Genomic DNA, 20,885 nt, shown 5'->3' on the forward strand with positions numbered 1-20,885 from the left:
TGCTCCTTGGATGCTGCCTGAACTGCTGTGCTTTTCCAGCACCACTCTAATCTAGAATCTGGTTTCCAGCATCTGCAGTCATTGTTTTTACCTATATTTACCCCTGACTAACGCACCTAACTTACACGTCCCTCAACACTATGGGCAATTCAGCATGGCCAATTCACCTAACCTGAACATCTTTGGATTGTGGGAGGAAACCGGAGCACCTGGAGGAAACCCACAAAGACACGGGGAGAATGTGCAAACTCCACACAGTCACCAGAGGTTGGAATTGAACCTGGGTCCCTGGTGTCCCATTGACACCCAACAATGTCTCAGAAACAGCAATGTTGATCAATGGATGAATTTTGGCAAAGGGTGGGAAAACACTATTTCTCTTCAAAATAATGCCTTAAACATTGCTTGTCAGTAAATGGAAACCACATTTAATAAACTACCTCAAAGGATCTATGTTAACGCAGCCTCTGTCAGTATTGCATTGGAGGCTGAAGCTTTATTCTATGGTCAAGTTTCTGAAGCAGATCATGTACGCACAAACTTCTCAGACACGAGGGTACAATGCACTGACTCACAGCTAACAATTCATACCCCACAGCAGCTAACAGACAACCACATTGGTGTGGGACTTGCCTGCCATTTACACAAACTAGGTGAGAACAGCAGTATAGTTTCAGGTCAATACAAACTGGGCTTTGTTAACACAGGATTTGAAGACTGTATGGCATCATTGCATCAGCTCATGGTTTATCCAGAATCTATTACAACAGATTTTACCACAACAGACTGTGGGAGAGGCACACCACATAAACCTTACTTATATTTTCCTTCCTTCAACTTTTTGTTATGATGCGACTCAGCACAACATTAACACTTTAATGGTGTCAGCAAATGTACAATGAAAGAAAACTTTTTTTTAAACAAGTCCAAAGCTTGCCTGGTGAACTATAAATAATTGAGTGTATTGGCCACAAATCAACAATGAAATGAGCACTGCACAGATAGGAAAGCATAATTGAGGCCATCAGTAAGTGCAGTGGTCTGCTGAAAGTTTTAAATAAATTAGACATGCAATAATTTTCTTGTTTAATAGGTAACTGATGTGGAATTAAACTCTTGCACAATTTTTTTATTCCAGAATCATTCATTCCCATAAAATGTCTGTTAAGGATTTATTATAATGATGTGACAGTGTTCTCACAAAACTGCACCTTTTTGCACTGTAACCATTGAAACTTTTAAGTACAGTGTTCAGATCTGTAATTGAAACTAGAATGAAGAAGAATTCGAGATTTAACTGAATGGGAAAACTATTTCACCATGCAAGCATCAGGCAATCCTCAAAGTTTGCACTGAAAGAGTGAAAGATCGAAAGTGCAGTATGCCCAGTTTAACCAAGCAGTCACAAACAAGTGTGCAAAAGCACAAACCAATACCCTTCCTCCACCTTTCTCATTACTTCATGGCATGAGGACATTACTACCAAGGGTAGTGTTTATTGGCCAATCAAAACTGCCTTTGAGCAGAGTGGTGTGAAAGACCTTTTCAGACAGCAGTAAACAGGTAACCACATTGCCTACACTTGTGGATTCATGTGTAAAAGGTAAAGGCACCATAGTCCTGCTGCTCTTGTACGAAACAGAGAGACAGAGAGAAAGAGAAAAAGAGAGAGGGAGGGAGAGTGCGAGCAACACAACTAGCACTGATTTAACCTGAGGATTACTGAGAGAGAAGTTCAGACTGAGTCCTTCATGGAAACTTCTGCCATGGGGAGAAATGAACCCATGTTCTAGCACTACCCAGCATCGCAAACCAGCCATCCAGCCAACTGAGTTGGGTGGCACAGTGGCTAGCACTGCTGCCTCACAGCGCCAGAGACCTGGGTTCAATTCCCACCTCAAGGAACTGTCTGTGTGGAGTTTGCACATTCTCCCTTTGTCTGTGTGGGTTTTCTCCGGGTGCTCCGGTTTCCTCCCACAGTCCAAAAATGTGCAGGTTAGGTGAATTGGCCATGCTAAATTGCCCATAGTGTTAGGTGAAGGGGTAAACGTAGGGGAATGGGTCTGGGTGGTTTGCTCTTCGGAGGGTCGGTGCGGACCTGTTGGGCCGAAGGACCTGTTTCCACACTGTAGGGAATCTAATCTAATCAAATGCGTACCAAACCTAAAGGACACTAGTAAACCAGATGGGTTTTTATAATAAATCAAAGATAGTTTTATACTCACCATTTCAATTTAAGGGTTTATTAACTGAATTTAAATTTCAACAGCTGTGATGGAATCTGAATACGTATTCCCAGAAGTAGCTTGGGTCTCTTGGGTCCCTTGGGTCCAAGTGACATAACCATTATACAACTGTCCTCAGCCCCAACCACTCTATCCCCTGATCCAAGGCAAGCTTGCATAATGAATAGTCACTGCTTTTCATGCTTTTTAAACAATAAAGTTGAGAATATGTGCAGGCCACATGGTGAAATATTTATTGAAAAAGACAATCCTGTTGCCTCGATTACAGTGATTGACACACTGCTTATTCTGTAAAAGACATAACACATCAGGAAGTCATAAGCTGAACCACTTTCAAGCTTTACAAACCTGCTGTTTAAAGCAATTACAACAAATTATTTAGGTTCCCCATCGACTTGCAAGGTCTCTAATTAGGAGATGTAGCAGTTCATCCATAAAAGTAGACTTTAAATGCTCAAACGTAACAAATGTTTGTGGGTGAATGGCCATTTGTAGTGATGGTTAACTGATGAACTATGGCACACCAACATTTCAGAAAGATTCCCTCACTTTTAGCTGGTAAGCAAACACACTATGATCCAAATCCTAACAATTCAGCAATTTGATCCACTCTATTTGACCTGACTCCCAATAATCAGGACTGGTTTGAACCAACACCCAAAAGCCCATGCTTAAACTCCCAGTAGCTACCTGCAAAAGTTCACAAATGGTCTTTCAGAAAGTCATTTGCAATCTAGAGTGTTTCCAATTAATTTCCTATCGTAGAGACAGAATCAACAGTCCACAGTGGTTCCCACCACAAAACTAAGTGCATTCCAGATCCAAAAACAACATAAAATAGGTTTTTCTTCAATTCTTTCTTTGGGGATGGTTTGCGTGCCAATGAAGCAGTGGCTTTATCCTGAGTGGAGTCAACACTCATTGAGTGTTGTTGCAATTACACTCATCTAGGCAAGTGGAGAGTATTCATCACACGCCTGACACGTCCTTGCAATGGTGGCTGAACATTGGGTGCAGAAAGGGAGTTACTCACATTTTTCCAGCCTCCAGCAATTATTTGTTATGTTTCTGGTCAATGAACACCAAACATGTTGGCAGTGAGGGTTCAACATTGGGTAATACTGTTGAATGCCAAAGGGAGGAGATAAGATCCTCATTGGTTAATGACCATCGCTTGAAATTGGTGTGTTGCCATAGATCATACAGATGTTACAGCATGGAAACAGATCCTTCGGTCCAACTCGTCCATGCCGACTAGATATCCCAACCTAATCTAGCCCCACTTGCCAGCACCCTGCCCAGATTTCTCCAAACCCTTCCTATTCATATGCCCACCCAGATGCCTTTTAAATGTTGCAATTGTACAAGCCTCCACCACTTCCTCTGGCAGCTCATTCCACATACACACCACCCCCTTTCCCCTCTCACCCTATACTTATGCCCTCTAGTTCTGGACATTTCCCCCCCCCCCCCCCCCCCCCCCCCAACCCCAGGGAAAAGATCTTGTCTATTTACTCTATCCATGCCCCTCATGATTTTATAAACCTCTACAAGTCACCCCTCAGCTTCCGAAGCTCCAGGGAAAACAGCCCCAGCCTATTCAACCTCTCCCTAAAGTTCAAATCCTCCAACTCTGGCAACACTCTTGTAAATCTTTTCTGAACCCTTTCAAGTTTCACAACATCATTCCGATAGGAAGGAGAGCAGTTGTGAATGTTCTCTCTCTTTTGCATATGTTACGTGCCACTCATCAGTCCAAACCAGATATTGCTGAATATAGGCGTAGCCCGCTTCATAATCAGAGCTATTGTAAATGGTGTTGAACATTGTGAAATCATTAGCGACCGTTCCAGTTTCTGACCTCATGATGCACAGAAGGTCATTGATGAAGCTGACTGATTGATTGACTGATTTATTCATTATCACTTATACCGAAATGTTGAACTGAAGATACTACTCTGAGGAATTTGTGCAGTCATGCCCTAAGGCTGAAAAAAAAACACAGGTAACCTTAGGTCAGTTGTCCTAACACCTGTTGTTGGGAGAATTAGAGTCTAACATAAAGGATATAAGAACAGAGCATTTAGAAATACATATGATTAAACAGCATCAGCATAGTTTCATGAGGGCAAGTCATGCTTGACAAATTTACAAGAATTCTTTGGGACATAGCTATAAATTGAGGGGTGATAGATATCAGACAAATGTCACAGGTAGTTTCTTTACTCAGAGTAGTAGGGGTATGAAACGCCCTGCCTACAACAGTACTAGATTAGCCAAATTTAAGGGCATTTAAATGGTCATTGGATAAACATATGGAAGAAAGTAGAATAGTGTAGGTTAGATGGGCTTCAGATTGGTTCCACAGGTCGGCGCAACATCAAGGACCAAAGGGCCTGTACTGTGCTGTAATGTTTTATGCTCTAGGTAACAGGATTAATAAAGGGATGTAATATATTTGGATTTTCTGAAGGTGATTCATAGGGTTCCAACATTAGGCTACTAATTAAGACTAAATCTCATGGTGTTGAAGATAACATATTAGCATGGGTAAAAATTGCTAACTAATGGAACACAGCATTTGGACAAGGGGCATTCCAGGATGGCAATGTATAACTAGTGGTATTCTGCAGGGAACAGTGGTGGAACCACAGTTATTTACAATACAGTAGAACCTCTTTTATCCGAACGAGATGAGTGGGGACTATTTTGTTCAGATAATTGATCTAATCGTAAATAAGTGGTAATTTCTGAGCACCGATTATCCGAACATTTCTCGGTTATTCGGCAATGCACATTTAACTAACAGCTAATCTATTGTAAACAAGCAGTAATTTGAGTGCCAGTTATCAAACATTTCTTGATTATCTGGCAATGCACGCCATAATGCTGTTTAACTGAATGCCGAGTTGCCTAATGCTGTTGTTAATGGGACCTCGAGATCTCATTCGGATAATCGGAAATTCAGATAATCGACGTTCAGATAATCAAGGTTGTACTGTATATATTAATGACTTGTGTAAGGAAAGTGAATGAACTATAGACAAGATTGCCAAAGTCGTAATAATTGGTAGGATGGCAAATAGTGAAGATGCCACAGAGCCTGCAGATGGATACAGACAGGTTAAGTGAGTGGGCAAAATCAAGGTAGATGGAATACAATGCAGAAAAATGTGAAGTTATCCACTTTAGCATGAAAACAGAGAGCTAAATATTATTTAAATGAAAGAAGACTGTAGAAAGCAGTGATTTGAGAGTCTTTGTCCATGTTCAGCAGGTAATAGGAAGACCAATGGAATGTTGGCCTTTATTTCAAAAGGAAAGATGTATAAAGTAGGAAATCTTTGCTGAAACTATACAAGGCACTAGTCATACCACAGCTAGAATACTGTACATAGTTTTTAACCCTTTATATAAGGGGAAGATACTGGCATTGGAAGCAGTGCAGAGAAGCTTCACCAGATATGGAGGGACCATCTTGGAAGGACAGGTCAAGTGGATTGTGCCTGTACTCAGTGGAATATAAAAAATTGAGAAATGACCTTATTGAAGCATACAAGATTCTTCAAGGCTGTGGTAGGGTAGAATCGTACTAGTTCCCTTCCCCTTAAGGAGAGTTTCAGACCAGAGGACATAATCCCAGAATAAGGGCTCACATATTTAAACAGAGGTTAGAGGAATTTCTTCTCTCACAGGGTAGTGAATCTGTGGAATTCTTTATCACAGAGAGATGCTGACACTGGGGCATAAAGTATATTCAAGGCTGAGATGGACAGACATTTAATCAGTAATGGAATCAAGGGTTTCGGGGAAAAGGCAGGAAAGCGGAGTTGAGGATTCTCAGATTAGCCTGTGATCACAGTGGATGGTAGATCAATGGGCTGAATGGCCTACTCCTGTTCCTACATCTGAAATGAGTGTCTTCCAAAGACACAAACATATCTCTTTGTGCTAGGGACAATTCCAATCAGTAGAGACACATCCCCCTCAATGTTCACAACATAATTTTTGCCAGAGATCCTTGATACCTCCCTTACCCAAATGCTGCCTTGATATCAGAGCAGTCATGCTCACCTCACCTCGCGTTCAGCTTTTTCATCCCTGTTTAGACCATGGCTGTAACAAGGTCTGGAGCTGACTGGCCCTGACAGAACCAACACTAAGCATCAGCAAGTACACTACTGAGGACAAACTGCTGACATATCTCATCACTTCGCTGATCATTGAGAGTACATTAATGGGGCAGAATCAGATGAGCTTTTCTGTGACTTACATAATCGGAATAATGCACAGAAATATACATCATGGGTTAAACAACCAAATGATATTTTTGTTGAGTGCTCATCTCCATTCCAGCATCCTGAAAGAGCTACCGGAGATTCACTGGGGGATAATTGTCCTTTATGTCAATCAAATATTTTGGCAGTATATTTAGCGTACACCGTGATTATATTTTTATGTAAATTTTCGATCTTTCATGCATATTCATGGCCACACTTTGCACGTGCTTTTGAAAAGTATTTTACACAGACACACATCGTATCCTTGCTAGTTTTCTAGCGGAATACTCATTGGTCATCTCAAAGCAGTAAGCACTACTCAAATTCTAGTTCTGCAAAACTGCTCATATATAAGGTGATTGAAAATTACTCCTTTTCTTCCAAGTATAATAGAAGCAAGGGTCTGAATCTACAGACGTGGGAAACAAATTTAATCAACATTTGTTGAGCAAAACTACAGTTAAATACAAAAATAAATCTTGCACACAGCAGTTTATGATTTGGAAGGTTAAATGCTCAATAACTAATTAAAGCATGGCTTCCCAAAGTGTGGGACACTAGCCAATATATTGCGCCCTGGATGCAATGGTGAATGGCCCAACTGGCTACCCTCTGAGGACCTGATTCCTGTTCTGAAAAATTCAGAAAAAGTACAGGCCTTTTTTTATGAAAAGTCCACAAGATCTTTCTAAACAGCCTCCCACTCCAACAGCTCTCCAAATCCCACCATTCTTACAGCTCCCCACACTCTGGGAAACATAGCAATTTTCAAGCTGCAAAATAAAGATACAATAGGAAATAGTTTGGGAAGTGTTTAAATATGGAATCTAACTTGTTTGCTTGTATTTACATAATGTAGTTCATAGATTGTGATACATTCCAATGAAAAAAACTGCAACATATATTGTCCAGATACTGCAGACTGGAAGGAACTTGCATGCAAGGATACCATAATCTTCTGATGTTCTTCTTAAGGCTAGAGATTACTGGACCCAGCAGAGCTGTTAGCAACTTAGTGAGTTGCTGCAGTGAGCCCTTTCGATAGTATATCCTGCAGTCAGTAGAGTCATTTTGATGAAGGGCTTTTGCCTGAAACGTCTATTTTCCTGCTCCTCGGATGCTGCCTAACCTGCTGTGCTTTTCCAGCACCACACTCTTGACTCTAAGCTCCAGCATCTGCAATACTCACTTTCACCTCAATCTATGGATACAATGGTGAATGGTCTAACTGGCTACCCTTTGAGGACCTTCCTCGTGTTCTGGTAGGTCTGTTGATCATACATACTCCTCCAGTTAGATCCATTGTGCATTGTTCAATCCAGCAAATTATACAGCATTCAATCACATTCCTGACTTGACCCTTATAGAAGACCGGAAACAACTTCATAAATTATCCAGCCTCTGAACAGCTCTTGCACCTGTATTTGGATCTGGATGGTCATTGGTGACCCCCAGAATGGGCAATCAGGCAGGTACATTGCTGACGTTTATAGGGAGGAGAGCAGGGATTGTTTTTTGTTTCAGGTGGTCATTGCTCAGCAGTTTCATACAGATGCAGTAGTAAAATCAGGAAACTACACCTTTTTTTGTTAAGAAAAACCAAAATCAGCCTCCAAAAGATTGCAAGTACAAGGTTAATGTAATTTTTAAGACCAGGATATTTTTATCAGACATAAGGTATCAAGGCATTTGGCACATAGACATAGCTCAAGGGCAACTTTTAAACATTTAAATCCCCTATGACACATGAAGTAAGAGACTTTTAATTCCAATTAGAAGACAATGATTTAAGCACAGGGAAAGAGAGAGAGAGAGAGAGAGAGAGAGAGAGAGAGAGAGAGAGAGAGAGAGATAGAATATGGTTTTCCCCTTTTCAGAAAACCATACAATTGCAGTTTCTGCAGGCGAGACGCCAAAACAGGAGCAAAAAAACTATATAAAAGCACTGTAATTCATTCCCTTTTCATGTAAATTTCACATTATTCTAGTTCTCAACTGTCAATATAATTTAAAGTTCAGTTACTACAGTCTAATGGTCACCTAAATTAACCAAAATAATTCAATATTTTATTGTACTATAAGAATTGTGAGCAATTACTGCGGACTTTGTTCAAAGCAATTAAACATTAATCAAGAAATAAGCATATCATCAATAATTAATCTCAATCAGAAGGATTGAGTGAGTCACCTCACCTCACTTTACTGAAGTGGGAGTGAGGGACAGAAATCCAGAGACGAAACCAGCCCAAGGGTCGATGGTACACCTCGAAGCAACAAGCTCGGAATGCTATTTTAATGACGTTAGTCATTGCTGGAATCAAAATGGCTGTTATGTATCTGGTCAGTAAGTAACAGGTGTAAACAGCATCCTTATTGCAAACAAACACAACTGATGTTTAGTAAAAACATCAGATACTGAAATACAGCAACTAAGACTCAATGAACATTCATGTTTATCCATTATCTATTGTATGACATGCTTAGGCAAACAATCCAAACAGTGACAAATACCCAAACACAGGTCATCAATCTGACATGACAGGTCTGGAACAAGTGTGCAGCATGGCACAGAATTAGGGATTAGAAATGCTGTTTGTTCAGTAGATAAGTATATATCAGAAGAATGATTACAAGAAGCTTCATACACTCTCAGAAGGAAGGGTTGGAACAAGCAGCAAACTATCTGGGAGTAAGAAATCTTTGATAATACGTGGTTCCACACTACTGACAGAGACATTACTACCAAAAAACAGGAAGTGTGTAGCTGAAAACTAACTTTCAAAGTTACCTTATTAAATTAATTTGTTTTACTTGGTTGTGGTGAATTGGTGTAACGGGAGGTCAGAGTTCAAGTCCAACCCTGCTACTGAGGTGTGAACAGTCTAATTAGAAAAAATAGGTTAAATTTTTTAAATTAAATAACCTGGTGGAGGTGTAGCCTTTTGTGTTGGTATCCCTCCCTTTGAGACAGGAGGCTCAAGTTCAAGTGCCACCTGTTGTAGAGCTGTGCAATAACATCTCTGAACTGGTTGATTAAAAAAATGAATAGCCTGGTAATGCTAAGAATGCAGCACAGATGAGACACCCAAAGAATTTTATCCCATCATAGAAAGTATGGTAAATGGATGAAGGCACATTGCAAATTAGTGTCAAATTAGATTGGAGGATTGGACAACTTATAGACTACAAAAGGTCATCCTTTTAATGCCTCCACATTCAGCGCATGGGACAAGCAAGAATAACATTCAATACTTCAGAAATTGTAATTGCTATACTTACAAAAACAGCTGCATCACAATTTAACGCTAAGGCCCTGGTCAGGGTTCCGTTATTTGTTACAGTTCCAGACAGGAGATCCCAAATCATTAAACTCCCAGGTAAGGAGGGATGAACTGGCTCCTTGGTTATTCACTGCCCCTCAGCTGGATGCAACAAGGTTCATTAAAAAAGATCCCTTCCTTTCAAAATAGAATTATCTTGGATCAAACCGCACTGATATTTTACAAGGAAATACCTTAACCAGGCTTCCTTGAACTAACAAAAATAGTAAGTTTATTCATTCTTCAAGTTGAGAAGCAATAGTAGCAAAACACTCCTGCAGTGCAAGGCCTTTTTAAAAATGGCAGTCCTCAAAGTTGTGGTTCACATCTTTGATGGGACATCTGGCCAATAACACATACAGTTGTATTGCAGTCAGTTTTTAAATCCATTCTTCTGTATTTCTGAAGGATAAAGCAGACATGTCTGTAGGAGGTGGTGTTGTGACGAAGGATGGGACAGTCAGCCTCCCTGTTATCTCTTCTTAGATCCAGCCCAATTTGAAACTTCCTTGCTCTTCAACAGGTATAATACTTCAGGGGCTTTAGGTGGGCTTTGCCAGACAATGAGTTTAGAGCCCCAGTTCTTCTTTTCCTCTTCAGCTGTCCTCTTCTCAAAAATTGGAATTTAAAGTAAAACAGTCTAAATAAACTTTTATACTTGAACTAAATAAGTTCAAGATGTGACTTCTGTAATCACATTCATTCTGTTGGAAAGGTGATTGATTTTTAAATGGTAAGGTTGAAATAACCTGGCATTCTTCATCTTAATTTTTTTTCCACAAAGGTTAGCAGTTGTAATCAGTGTAAACTGTGGCTTTTCTGTACCCATTTCAGAAATACATCCCAAAATATTTTACAGCCAGGAATAAATTGAGGATTTATTTCTTTACAATGGACTGACTCTGATGTTTGTCTAGTTTTTTTATAAAGAGAAGGACCTGATTGGTGTCTCTATTCTGGATTTGCCTTCCGAAAGAACATGTCTGAAAGAGAGCCTTTTTCCTTGGACGGTGATGGCTAGCACAAAGGGACATAACTTTTTATTGAGGGATGATAAATATAGGACAGATGTCAGAGGTAGTTTCTTTACTCAGATAGTAGAAGGGGCGTGGAATGCACTGCCTGCAACAGTAGTAGACACGCCAACTTTAAGGGCATTTAAATGTTCATTGGATAAACATTTGGATGAAACTGGAATAATATAGGATAGATAGGCTTCAGATTGTGCCAACCTGTGGAACCAATAGGGAGCCAAAGGGTCTGCACTGTGTTGTATTGCTCTAGGTCTCCTAGCCCAATGTCATTCACGTTGATGTCCACTTTGAATGCCTGTTTAAAGTTTGGAGCTGCAAGCATATGGTTATTTATTAAAACAGCCTTCAACTTCTCAAATGCTGCTCGGCATTTCTCAATCCACAATATCTTTGCTATTTTCTGTACAATGCCCATCAGTGGTACAGCCACTCTAATGTCAATGTATGGGCTCTATCAAAAATCCAAGAACCCCCCAATTTCCCATTTTGTTATGGAATGGATAACTGGGTTACTGCTAAGCCTGGGCAGTTGTCATCCCTGACCTATTACATATTCTAGGTAGGTCACTGCACTGGGAGATTAACCACAAGGCCAGCTGATTACATTTTCCAGAAGAGGGCTTTCAGTTGATCAACATGCATTTCCCTGGAATGATCAATGTAGGTTGTATTATTGTTGGAATTTTCCCCACAACCTTGCAGGTGTGGCAGGTTCTTCAGATCCTTACTTAGCTCTGTGGTCAGTAAGAACACAAATTGATGTGGGCTTCAGTTTTGCATTGAATGACAGACCCTGCCATTACTGAATAACACCAGGAGTTGATGCTTGCAGTTGACAAGTTGGTTTAGAGATTCTTGGTTTTGTAAATTGGCAGAAATTCTCTTGTTCTGATCCCTTTCAAGGGTGACTGAATCCCAGCAGAATGAGATGGGACCCAGCTACTGTTCCTGCTGCAACGTAGAGGGCGTTTAAAATTGCTGTTCGCAAAACTGTGGCCCACACAGCCCTCTGATCCACACTAGGACGCTCAGCCAATAACAAAAATACGGCTGGGGTCAGTTTTTAATCTATTTTTAAATGCTTCAGGAGGGTAAGACAGACATGTCTGCAAAATGGCTTTCTGTCCAGAGCAGAATAATCAGTCCCATCGTTATCACTTCTTCAAACTCCTCAGTTGAAACTTCTCGGACACAGGACAGCACATCGTCCCATGGATTTCACATATCAATTTGCCAGACAGACAATGAATTTACATTCACAGTTTTTTTTTCTCACGTTTTTAAGAAACTACATATTGGAATTAAAAGTGAAAAAGTCTGTAAATAACTCCGAATTCTGAACAATTACCATCTCATGCACCAACAGGATTGTGCAAGTCTGTGCTGTAGTAATTCAATAGTTGTATGAAATTAAGTTGCCTAGTAGAAATGCTGTAAAGTTATCAATAAAAATATTCAGCTTCATTCTCATAAATCTGGAATATGGAAGTTGTACAGGGTAAACAAACTGCTACTGATAAAGATGATTTTAATTAGTAATATACGTCATTGATTTCCAAATAGTGAGGACTGCGTAAGAGAAATTACTCAACCTAAATATCAGATCAGATTTTGAGTGTTTAGGGTACTGTTTGAATAGTTTGAACTTCAGCAGCAGAGCCAATGCTTTTTAAATACTTCACTCGCACAGATGATGATTCATCACTTCCATTATTTCTTCAAAACTCCCACACAAGAGTTCCCACTGTAATATTAAATTAATATTTCACATCTGAGAAAAAGGAAATATTCTGGTAAGACAATTAGAAACCATGGTTGCTTTAAAACACTTGCATTGCAGACCTTATCGTCAACTCCCAAGCAGTGGCTGAAGTTGGCAAATAACTATATACATTTTCAAACCAGAACTTTTCCTGCTGATGTCACAAGGTATCAAGAGTGCATTCCTTTCCAATTGTTCAGATGAAGCATGACACAAGGACACTAGCTGGTACTTGTGGTTTACTGGAACCATCCAGTAAAACACATGCAATAGAAATATGCTTTAAAGGGAAATAACTTTCATGTTGCAGACAGGCTTTATTTCTTCCCTCATCAAGCAATCATATTTTAAAATAATTATACTGTACAAATCACAAGAGTTTCACAGAGGCAAACTCACTATTTCTTGTACTAAGCCATTCAATGTTTAATTGCATGGAATAATATTTTCAGCAGATTTAGCATTATCAGAATTTGCATATGGATTTTCTGCCAGTACGCATCCGATCAAGGTCATCATATTATCAGCAACCATTAAGCAATAATGATATCAGTTATAGAATGATAGAAAAGTGGCCATTTGGCCCACTGTGCCTGGCTAAGATATTTCTAAGTGCTATGCACACTCTCCAACCCCTCCACACTCTCCAACCCCTGTTTGTATTTCCTCTTTTACATTCAGGACCATCAGTGTGTACTATCTGCAAGATACACTGCAGAAATTTACCAAAGATCCTAGGACAGCACCTTCCAAACCCATGACCACTTCCATCTAAAGATACAAGGGCAGCAGAACACTATTACCTGCAAGTTCCTCTCCAAGCCATTCACCATCCTGACTTGGAAATCTATCAGCAACCCTTCAGTGTTGCTGAACAAAAATCCTGGAATTCCCTCCCTGAGGTCAAACTACAGTACGAAGACCACAGTGGTTCAAGGAGGCAGCTCACCACCACCTTCTCAAGGAAAAGTCAGGGTGGACAATTAATTCTGACCAGCAGCAATGCTAATGTCCCACAAGCAAATTATAAAAAAACAAATGATCAATTTTTTATTGCAAGTCAGAATTGAATTTGTTTAGACCTTCCTTTCAGGCAGTCTATTCCAGATAATAACTCAATGGTTGTAGAATGCAGGAGACCATGTCAGTCCTCTCAAAGAGCTGCTCAGCTCATCCTATTTGCCTGCTTTCCCCTGTAGCCTTGCAACTTTCGTGTCTTCAAACAATAATCCAATATCTTTTAAAAGCTAAATTGCCACTGCCTTCTCAACATACTTGGCAGGACATTCCAGATCCTTAAACAGTCACTTTTGCTGACTATATTAAGTTGATGCAAGATATGTCCATTATGACTCTTCTTTTGGTACTTATCAGATTCGAAACATAAATGCTCTCTCTCTCTGGATTTTGCCAGATATGAGGGTCTCCACCACTTTGTTATTATTGAAGAAAAAAAGCAAGACAGGGAGAGAATTCCAAAGCTTGTGGCTAAGACAACAGAAGACATAAACACCAACGATATAGTGAGGAAATGGAGGATGCACAAGAGATCAGAATTAAAGGATTTCATATATCTTGCAAGGCTGGAGATTACAGAAATAGGGAAAATCCAGCCATGGCAGGAGTTGAGGACAAGGATAAGCATTTTAGATTTCAGATGGTTTGTACACCTATACCCCAGCTCATACTGGTCCTGATACATTGTTATAATTATACTGCTTACTCTTTCCAATTCCTCTAACGTACCTGCATTAAATTTTAGCAGCCCACTTCACAAGCCTATGTCCTCGCAGGTCTATCAATATCTTCGTTCTTTTCACAAAAGGTCCCAAATTTAAGGCATTAATAGACATGAAGAAAAGCAGACGATCCACTACCGACTCCTAGGGAACTCTACTAAACATCTTCCTCAAGTTCAAACAAAAAGCCATTTGCCATTGTTTTCTGCCATGCAGCTGACTATGCATCCACAGTGGTAATGTCCTTTACATTCAATGGGTTTCAAATTTGCTGACAGGTTGATCATATGGCATTTTATAATACCACTTTCTGGAAGTCAACGCACACCACATCAACCACACTACCTTTAACAAATTGTGCTGACTTTCCTTAATTACTCCACATTTGCTATTTTTTCCAGGATAATACTTTTAAATGTTTCCTGACCGAGACCAAATTGACTGGTTCTTACCTGATGGACTTATCTTTTTTGAACAAGCGCTGAACGTTTGCAATACTTCAGTCTTCTGACACTGTACTAAGGATTTGAAGATTATGGCCAGTGTGTCAGCAACTTCCACCTTAATTTTCTTTTCATTTTCAAGTATCTCATTGTTCCTGTTAGCAAATGTTACCCCTAAGATCTGGGTGTCAGTACATTATGATGCATATCTGGGGCAGGTCAGACTTGAACCAGAATTTCTGGCCCGGAGATAGGAACATTACCGCTGCACTACAAGAGTACTATCTTCCAACCAGAGATATTTTCTAAGCAACCTGTTCAGAGATGTTGCTCCATGCCTCTAGAGCAGGTGATATTTGTATCTGGGTCTTCTGGCTCAGAGATGCAAACTGAAGTGCAAGATCCTCTTATCCTCTACCATATACTTTTCCACTATGATTTGAGGCTGCTGTTTCAATCCTATTGACTTGTAACTTTATTGCCAATCTATAAATTCATCCCCTTTATTAATCATTTGTCAATGCAGTGTCCCAACTTCCTCCTCTCCTTGATAAATACAGAGCCAAATATTCAATACCTCAGCCACACCCTCTGCCTCCACATGTAAACCCTTTCTGTGATCTCTTACAGTCCCCAGCCCTTCTTTTGCCACCTTTTTCACTGTTCTGAGAGCAACAGAAGACTCTAGATAGTTTGAGGTTGACTCATCTCATGCCAGTCTCATCTCATGCTCAAGTGTTGCATGGTTATTTATTTTCTCACTTCCTCTGAGTGGATCAAATTAAAGCTCTACAGTCTGACCACATTCAGTCAGGAAGAATATTAAACTATTAATGAACTAGCCAAATGAGGCAGCTCCACAAAGATTTCCAGCCTGAATGTTGAAAGAGGCCAGACTTTAGTCCAAAAGACAAGGTTGAAATAGAACATAGAACATAGAACAATACAGCACAGAACAGGCCCTTCGGCCCACGATGTTGTGCCGAACTTCTATCCTAGATTAAGCACCCATCCATGTACCTATCCAAATGCCGCTTAAAGGTCGCCAATGAATCTGACTCTACCACTCCCACGGGCAGCACATTCCATGCCCCCACCACTCTCTGGGTAAAGAACCCACCCCTGACATCTCCCCTATACCTTCCACCCTTCACCTTAAATTTATGTCCCCTTGTAACACTCTGATGCAATAATTGCAAACATCTTCTTTCAGAAGTGCCAAGTGGATGACCGACATGCCAAGTGCCTTATTTTTGTTTTTAATTCATGTGTCCCAACAAAATTAAGTGGAGATGACTAGGGGAAAACCATAGATAATGAAGCATTACATTCACCAATGCAGGACGCCCAAGCCAATATTCAGGGCTGAGCTGATAAGGGACGAGCAACACTTGAGCATACAGATGTTAGAAAATGACTAGCTCTATCAAGAGGAAAAGTCTAACCATCAGCCCTTGGCATTCCATGGCACTACCATCACTGAATGGCTGAACATCGACATTCTGCAGAATTCCACTAACCAAAAACTGAACTACACCAGTGATAATAGGTCATAGACTTGGAATTCTGCAGTGAGTAACTTCTCTCCAGTCTCTCCAAACCATGTAGATTAAAACCCTGCTGTAAGTAAACTCGCATCAAATCCCATGATTCACCTATCACATGGCCTACATTTGCTCCCTGAAAAGTAAAGACTTGACTTTAAAATTTTTCTCCAAATTTGAAAATCTACCCTTGCCTTCTCTGTTTTCCAATCTCTATTCTTCTCCATATCTGGCATATTGAGTAACACCAATATTTACTGCTTCGCCCTTGGTGGCTATCCCTTCAGTTGTCCTTGACACTGAGCTCTGGAATTTCTTCACTACATCTTTTCACCGCCCTACCTCACTTTCCATCTGATTAAGTAATTGTCATATTTTCTTTCATAATGTCCCTGCGAAACATCTTGGGATTTTTATGTTGAGTGCTATATAATTAAAGGTTATTGCTCATAGGATGATAGATCCACTTACGAAAAGGAAATAGATAATTGCTCGAAGAAAATCACTGCAGGAATATGGGACAAAAACAGCCGAGGATGACAAAATGGATTGCTTTTCAAGAGGCACTCACTTAATGGGGCAAATAGCCTCTTTACATGCCGTACTATTCCATAAATCTGGTGGTTAAATACTCTCAAAGTTGCAAAATTACCTTCACAACATAACAAGTACAGATCTAGGTATCAGAAGCCACGTGAGTAAGTTGTGTACTAACTGAAATTGCTTAGAACTATTATTCTTCTGTGCTCATCATTATCAAGACAGGATTAACCATCAGCACTAAAAGAATTAACGTTTCTGTTCAGCCAAAGCAATCTAACCGACGTGGGTTGTAAACAAGTAGAACATTTCCAAGAAATGCACATGATATTACAGCATTAGGAACACAACAAGTACATTGCTGAGTTAATAAGCCACGTAAATTGTTTTTGATTTCCAACTAATTACCTTCAGCTGATCACAACTGTAAATCCCTTCAGAATAATGTCTAATTTAAGACAAACTTAATTGGATTACAATTGTTTACATGTGTTTCCCCTTTTTTTACCCTACGCAACCAACATTTGTTAGCCCGTCCAATGCGCAAACTGAAAAACATAGTTTTGGTTAATCTCAGCACACAAAAGAAAATTCCCATTTCACAAGCAAGTTGATTAGTGATTTCCCCTTGTGTTTGTAAAAGCAATTCTGGGTTTGGTAGACTTATTCTCCAATATGATCTGTATCCTCTCAATATTCACCAGCTCAGCTGAGTTATTTTGGTCACACAGAAAACCATGGGTAAGTCACATCTGCCAGACAGCAACTTGGTAGCACAGCATCTCTATGCAGAGTTTTGAACTCCATGTTAGACTCAGTGCACGGCCATTTCCACACTAACACAGTTCTAGCAAAACAGGAATTACCATATTGTAGAAATTCAACTCCCTGGGTCCACGCGGTGGAGGTTGCAACTGCTTCAAAACGGTGCCATCTGGGTGCTGCAACATACCTAGAAATAAGATTTTTTAAAAACTTAGGAAATTATCATTTCAGAGTTCCAGCAGTACTAACTACACAGACACATTCAAAGTCAACTTCTTCCTCTGATCATCATTGTGATGAGTAATTGTAATACTAGCATAATAAAATAATGTAAAAGTTTAATATCTTTATGAATGCTAGGCCATTTTGATAGTTAAAAAAACTGAGAAATTGAAAGTTTAAACCATTTCTTTTTAAGTACACGTGCAACACCACATCCAGTTTCATTGTTGCATTAATGTCTAACCTTTTACATTTGAGAAATGCATATGGTAGTTAATCATACAATTATAGACAGGACTCCAAGTCTGGTCAATTTAACAGGGAACATTTATTGGAGGGTAATCCTCTGAAGTGAAAACATCAGTTAATGACCATCATCAGATGGCTCCCTTGCATTAAAGTAGCTGAAAAGAACTTGCAAAAGTACAGGGAAGAACCAGTTGTTAACAGACAGCAATATACTAAATGTTAAATGGTTCTGGAACTGACGGAGCACTAGTTGGAGCATTTTTCTTTAGAAAAGCAAATGATGAATCAACTTGACAGGGATGACATGGAGAAGACATTTCAAGTTGAGAGAAATCAAGAGTTCACAACTATAAAGACAAAATAATTACTAATACATTGAATGGGAAAATAGAAGATAACTTTACTCGGAGACTGGGTAAAATATTAAGTGCCCTACTCACAGAAAGTAATCAGTGTAAATAACTCAAAGGCTTTCAAAAGGAAACTCTAAATATACAAGTGACAATGGAATAAAATGACATGTTGATGGTAGATAAGGAGACTCATGAACACAAGACGACTATCAACGCCTGGAGCATCCGGAATAAGGTGGGTGAACTTGCAGCATGAGTTGGCACCTGGGACTTCAATGCTGTGGCCATTTTGGAGACATGGATAGAGCAGGGACAGGAATAGCTGTTGCAGGTTCCAGGATTTCGATGTTTCAGTAAGAATAGTTAACATGGTAAAAGAGGATGAGGTGTGGTATTGTTAGTCAAGGACAGTATTACGGTAGCAGAAAAGATGTTTGAAGACTTGTCTGGTGAGATAGTATGGGCTGAGGTTAAAAACAGGAAAGGAGAAGTCACCTTGTTGGGAGTTCCTATCGGCCTCCGAATTGTTCTACTGATGTAGAGGAAAAGGTAGCAAAGATAATACTGGATAGCAGCAATAGTAACAGGGTAGTGGTTATGAGGGACTTTAACTTTCCAAATATTGACTATATGTACTATTGTTCAAGTACTTTAGATGGGTCAGTTTTTGTCCAATATGTGCAGGATAGTTTCCTGACACAATATGTAGACAAGTCAACAAGGGGTGAGGCCACATTGGATTTGGTACTGGGTAACGAACCTGGCCAGATGTTAGATTTGGAGGTAGATGAACACTTTGGCGATAATGAGCTACTGCATGCCCTTGATACGTATGCACCTGTCAGGCAAGAAGTGGTCAAGTGAGGGAGCCGCTGTTGACTAAAGAAGTTGAATATCTTGAGTATGTGTATAGGGTATAAACAGGAAGGAAAAGAGTTAAGTCCTGAGTTTTGTTAAACATGAGGTTCAGTGGAGCACAAGCACGGAAAGAATTAAGTTCAGAGCTTTCTTTAACAAGAGGTTCAGCTGAGCATGACTCAGATCAGAACTTACAATTAACAATGGGGTGCTGCAGGCAAGGGTAATGGGTTGACAGGTAGAGGAGCATTCATTGTGTGGAGTCATTTGACCAGGTGAGGTAGCATTCAGTATGTAGCATCAGTTAACAAGTTGAGGAATGTTCATTATGTGAAGCCAGTTATTCATTGTATAACAGCAGATGGCTTAATCTTTACTGTTGACACTCACTGATTGTAACAGTCACCAATCAATATGTATGTTGCCTTCTCTGGATGCTCCTCCATGTAAAATGACAACTATAGTTCAATGAGAAACTGCTGCTCCAGAAAAGACCACTGAATTCATGTCTTTGTGCACATGGGTAATCATTCTTTCTCCCTCCAGAGTCCAGAGTAAAGATGATGGAGGTAAAACTACACTGTGTCTCAAGTGTTTTGCTTCGAATGGGGAGTGTGGGGGGACTGGACGACATTGTCAAGAAGAAGGTATCAGCTTATGTTAGATGAGGTGTGAAGGCTCAGTTAGAGCGCTTGAGAGTTAGAAGTTAGCCAGGAAACGTCTGAAGAGAGAGCTAAGAGGAGCCAGGAGGGGATGAGAAAAGTCATTACCAGGTCGAGTCAAGGAAAACCGGAAAGCTTTCGTTAGTTATATCAAGAATAAAGGAATGACTAGAGAAAGATTCAGGCTAATCAAGGATAGCAGTGGGAAGTTGTGCGTGGAGTCCAAGGAGATAGGGGAAACATGAAATGAATATTTTTCATCAGTATTCACACTGTAAAAACATAATGCTGTCGAGGAGAATACTGAGATACAGGCTACCAGACTAGATGGGATTGAGGTTCACAAGGAGGAGGTGTTAGCAATTCTGGAAAGTGCGAAAATAGATAAGTCCCCTAGGCTAGATGGGATTTATCCTAGGATTCTCTCGGAAGCCAGGGAGGAGATTGCAGAGCGTTTGGCTTTGATCTTTATGTAGTCATGGTCTACAGGGATAGTGCCAGAAGACTGGAGGATACCAAATGGTGTTCCTTTGTTCAAGAAGGGGAGTAAAGACAACCCTGGTAATTATAGACAGTGAGCCTTACTTCGGTTGTGGGTAAAGTGGTAGAAAAGGTTATAAATAGGATAGTGAAGGCGACATTTGGTATGCTTTCTTTTATTGGTCAGATTATTGAGTACAGGAGTTGGGAGGTCATGTTGCGGCTGTATAGGACATTAGTTAGACCACTGTTGGAATATTGCATGCAATTCTGGTCTCCTTCCTATTGGAAAGATGTTGTGGAACTTGAAAGGGGTCAGAAAAGATTTACAAACATGTTGCCAGGGTTGGAGGATTTGAACTATAGGGAGAGGCTGAACAGGCTGGGA

The 20,885-nt window shown here is 40.1% G+C and overlaps 1 protein-coding gene across 1 annotated transcript in view; it reads right to left on the bottom strand.

The window, feature by feature from the left end:
• Positions 1 to 20,885, bottom strand: part of ipmkb (inositol polyphosphate multikinase b) — a 109,142-nt gene that overhangs the window by 71,422 nt on the left and 16,835 nt on the right. Inside the window, exon 2 of the mRNA XM_072557868.1 lies at positions 17,775 to 17,860. Coding sequence (XP_072413969.1) covers positions 17,775 to 17,860 — 86 coding nt within the window. The remainder of the gene's footprint in view (positions 1 to 17,774; positions 17,861 to 20,885) is intronic.

This window comes from Chiloscyllium punctatum, chromosome 38, assembly GCF_047496795.1.
Source record: "Chiloscyllium punctatum isolate Juve2018m chromosome 38, sChiPun1.3, whole genome shotgun sequence".
Classification (NCBI taxonomy): domain Eukaryota; kingdom Metazoa; phylum Chordata; class Chondrichthyes; order Orectolobiformes; family Hemiscylliidae; genus Chiloscyllium; species Chiloscyllium punctatum.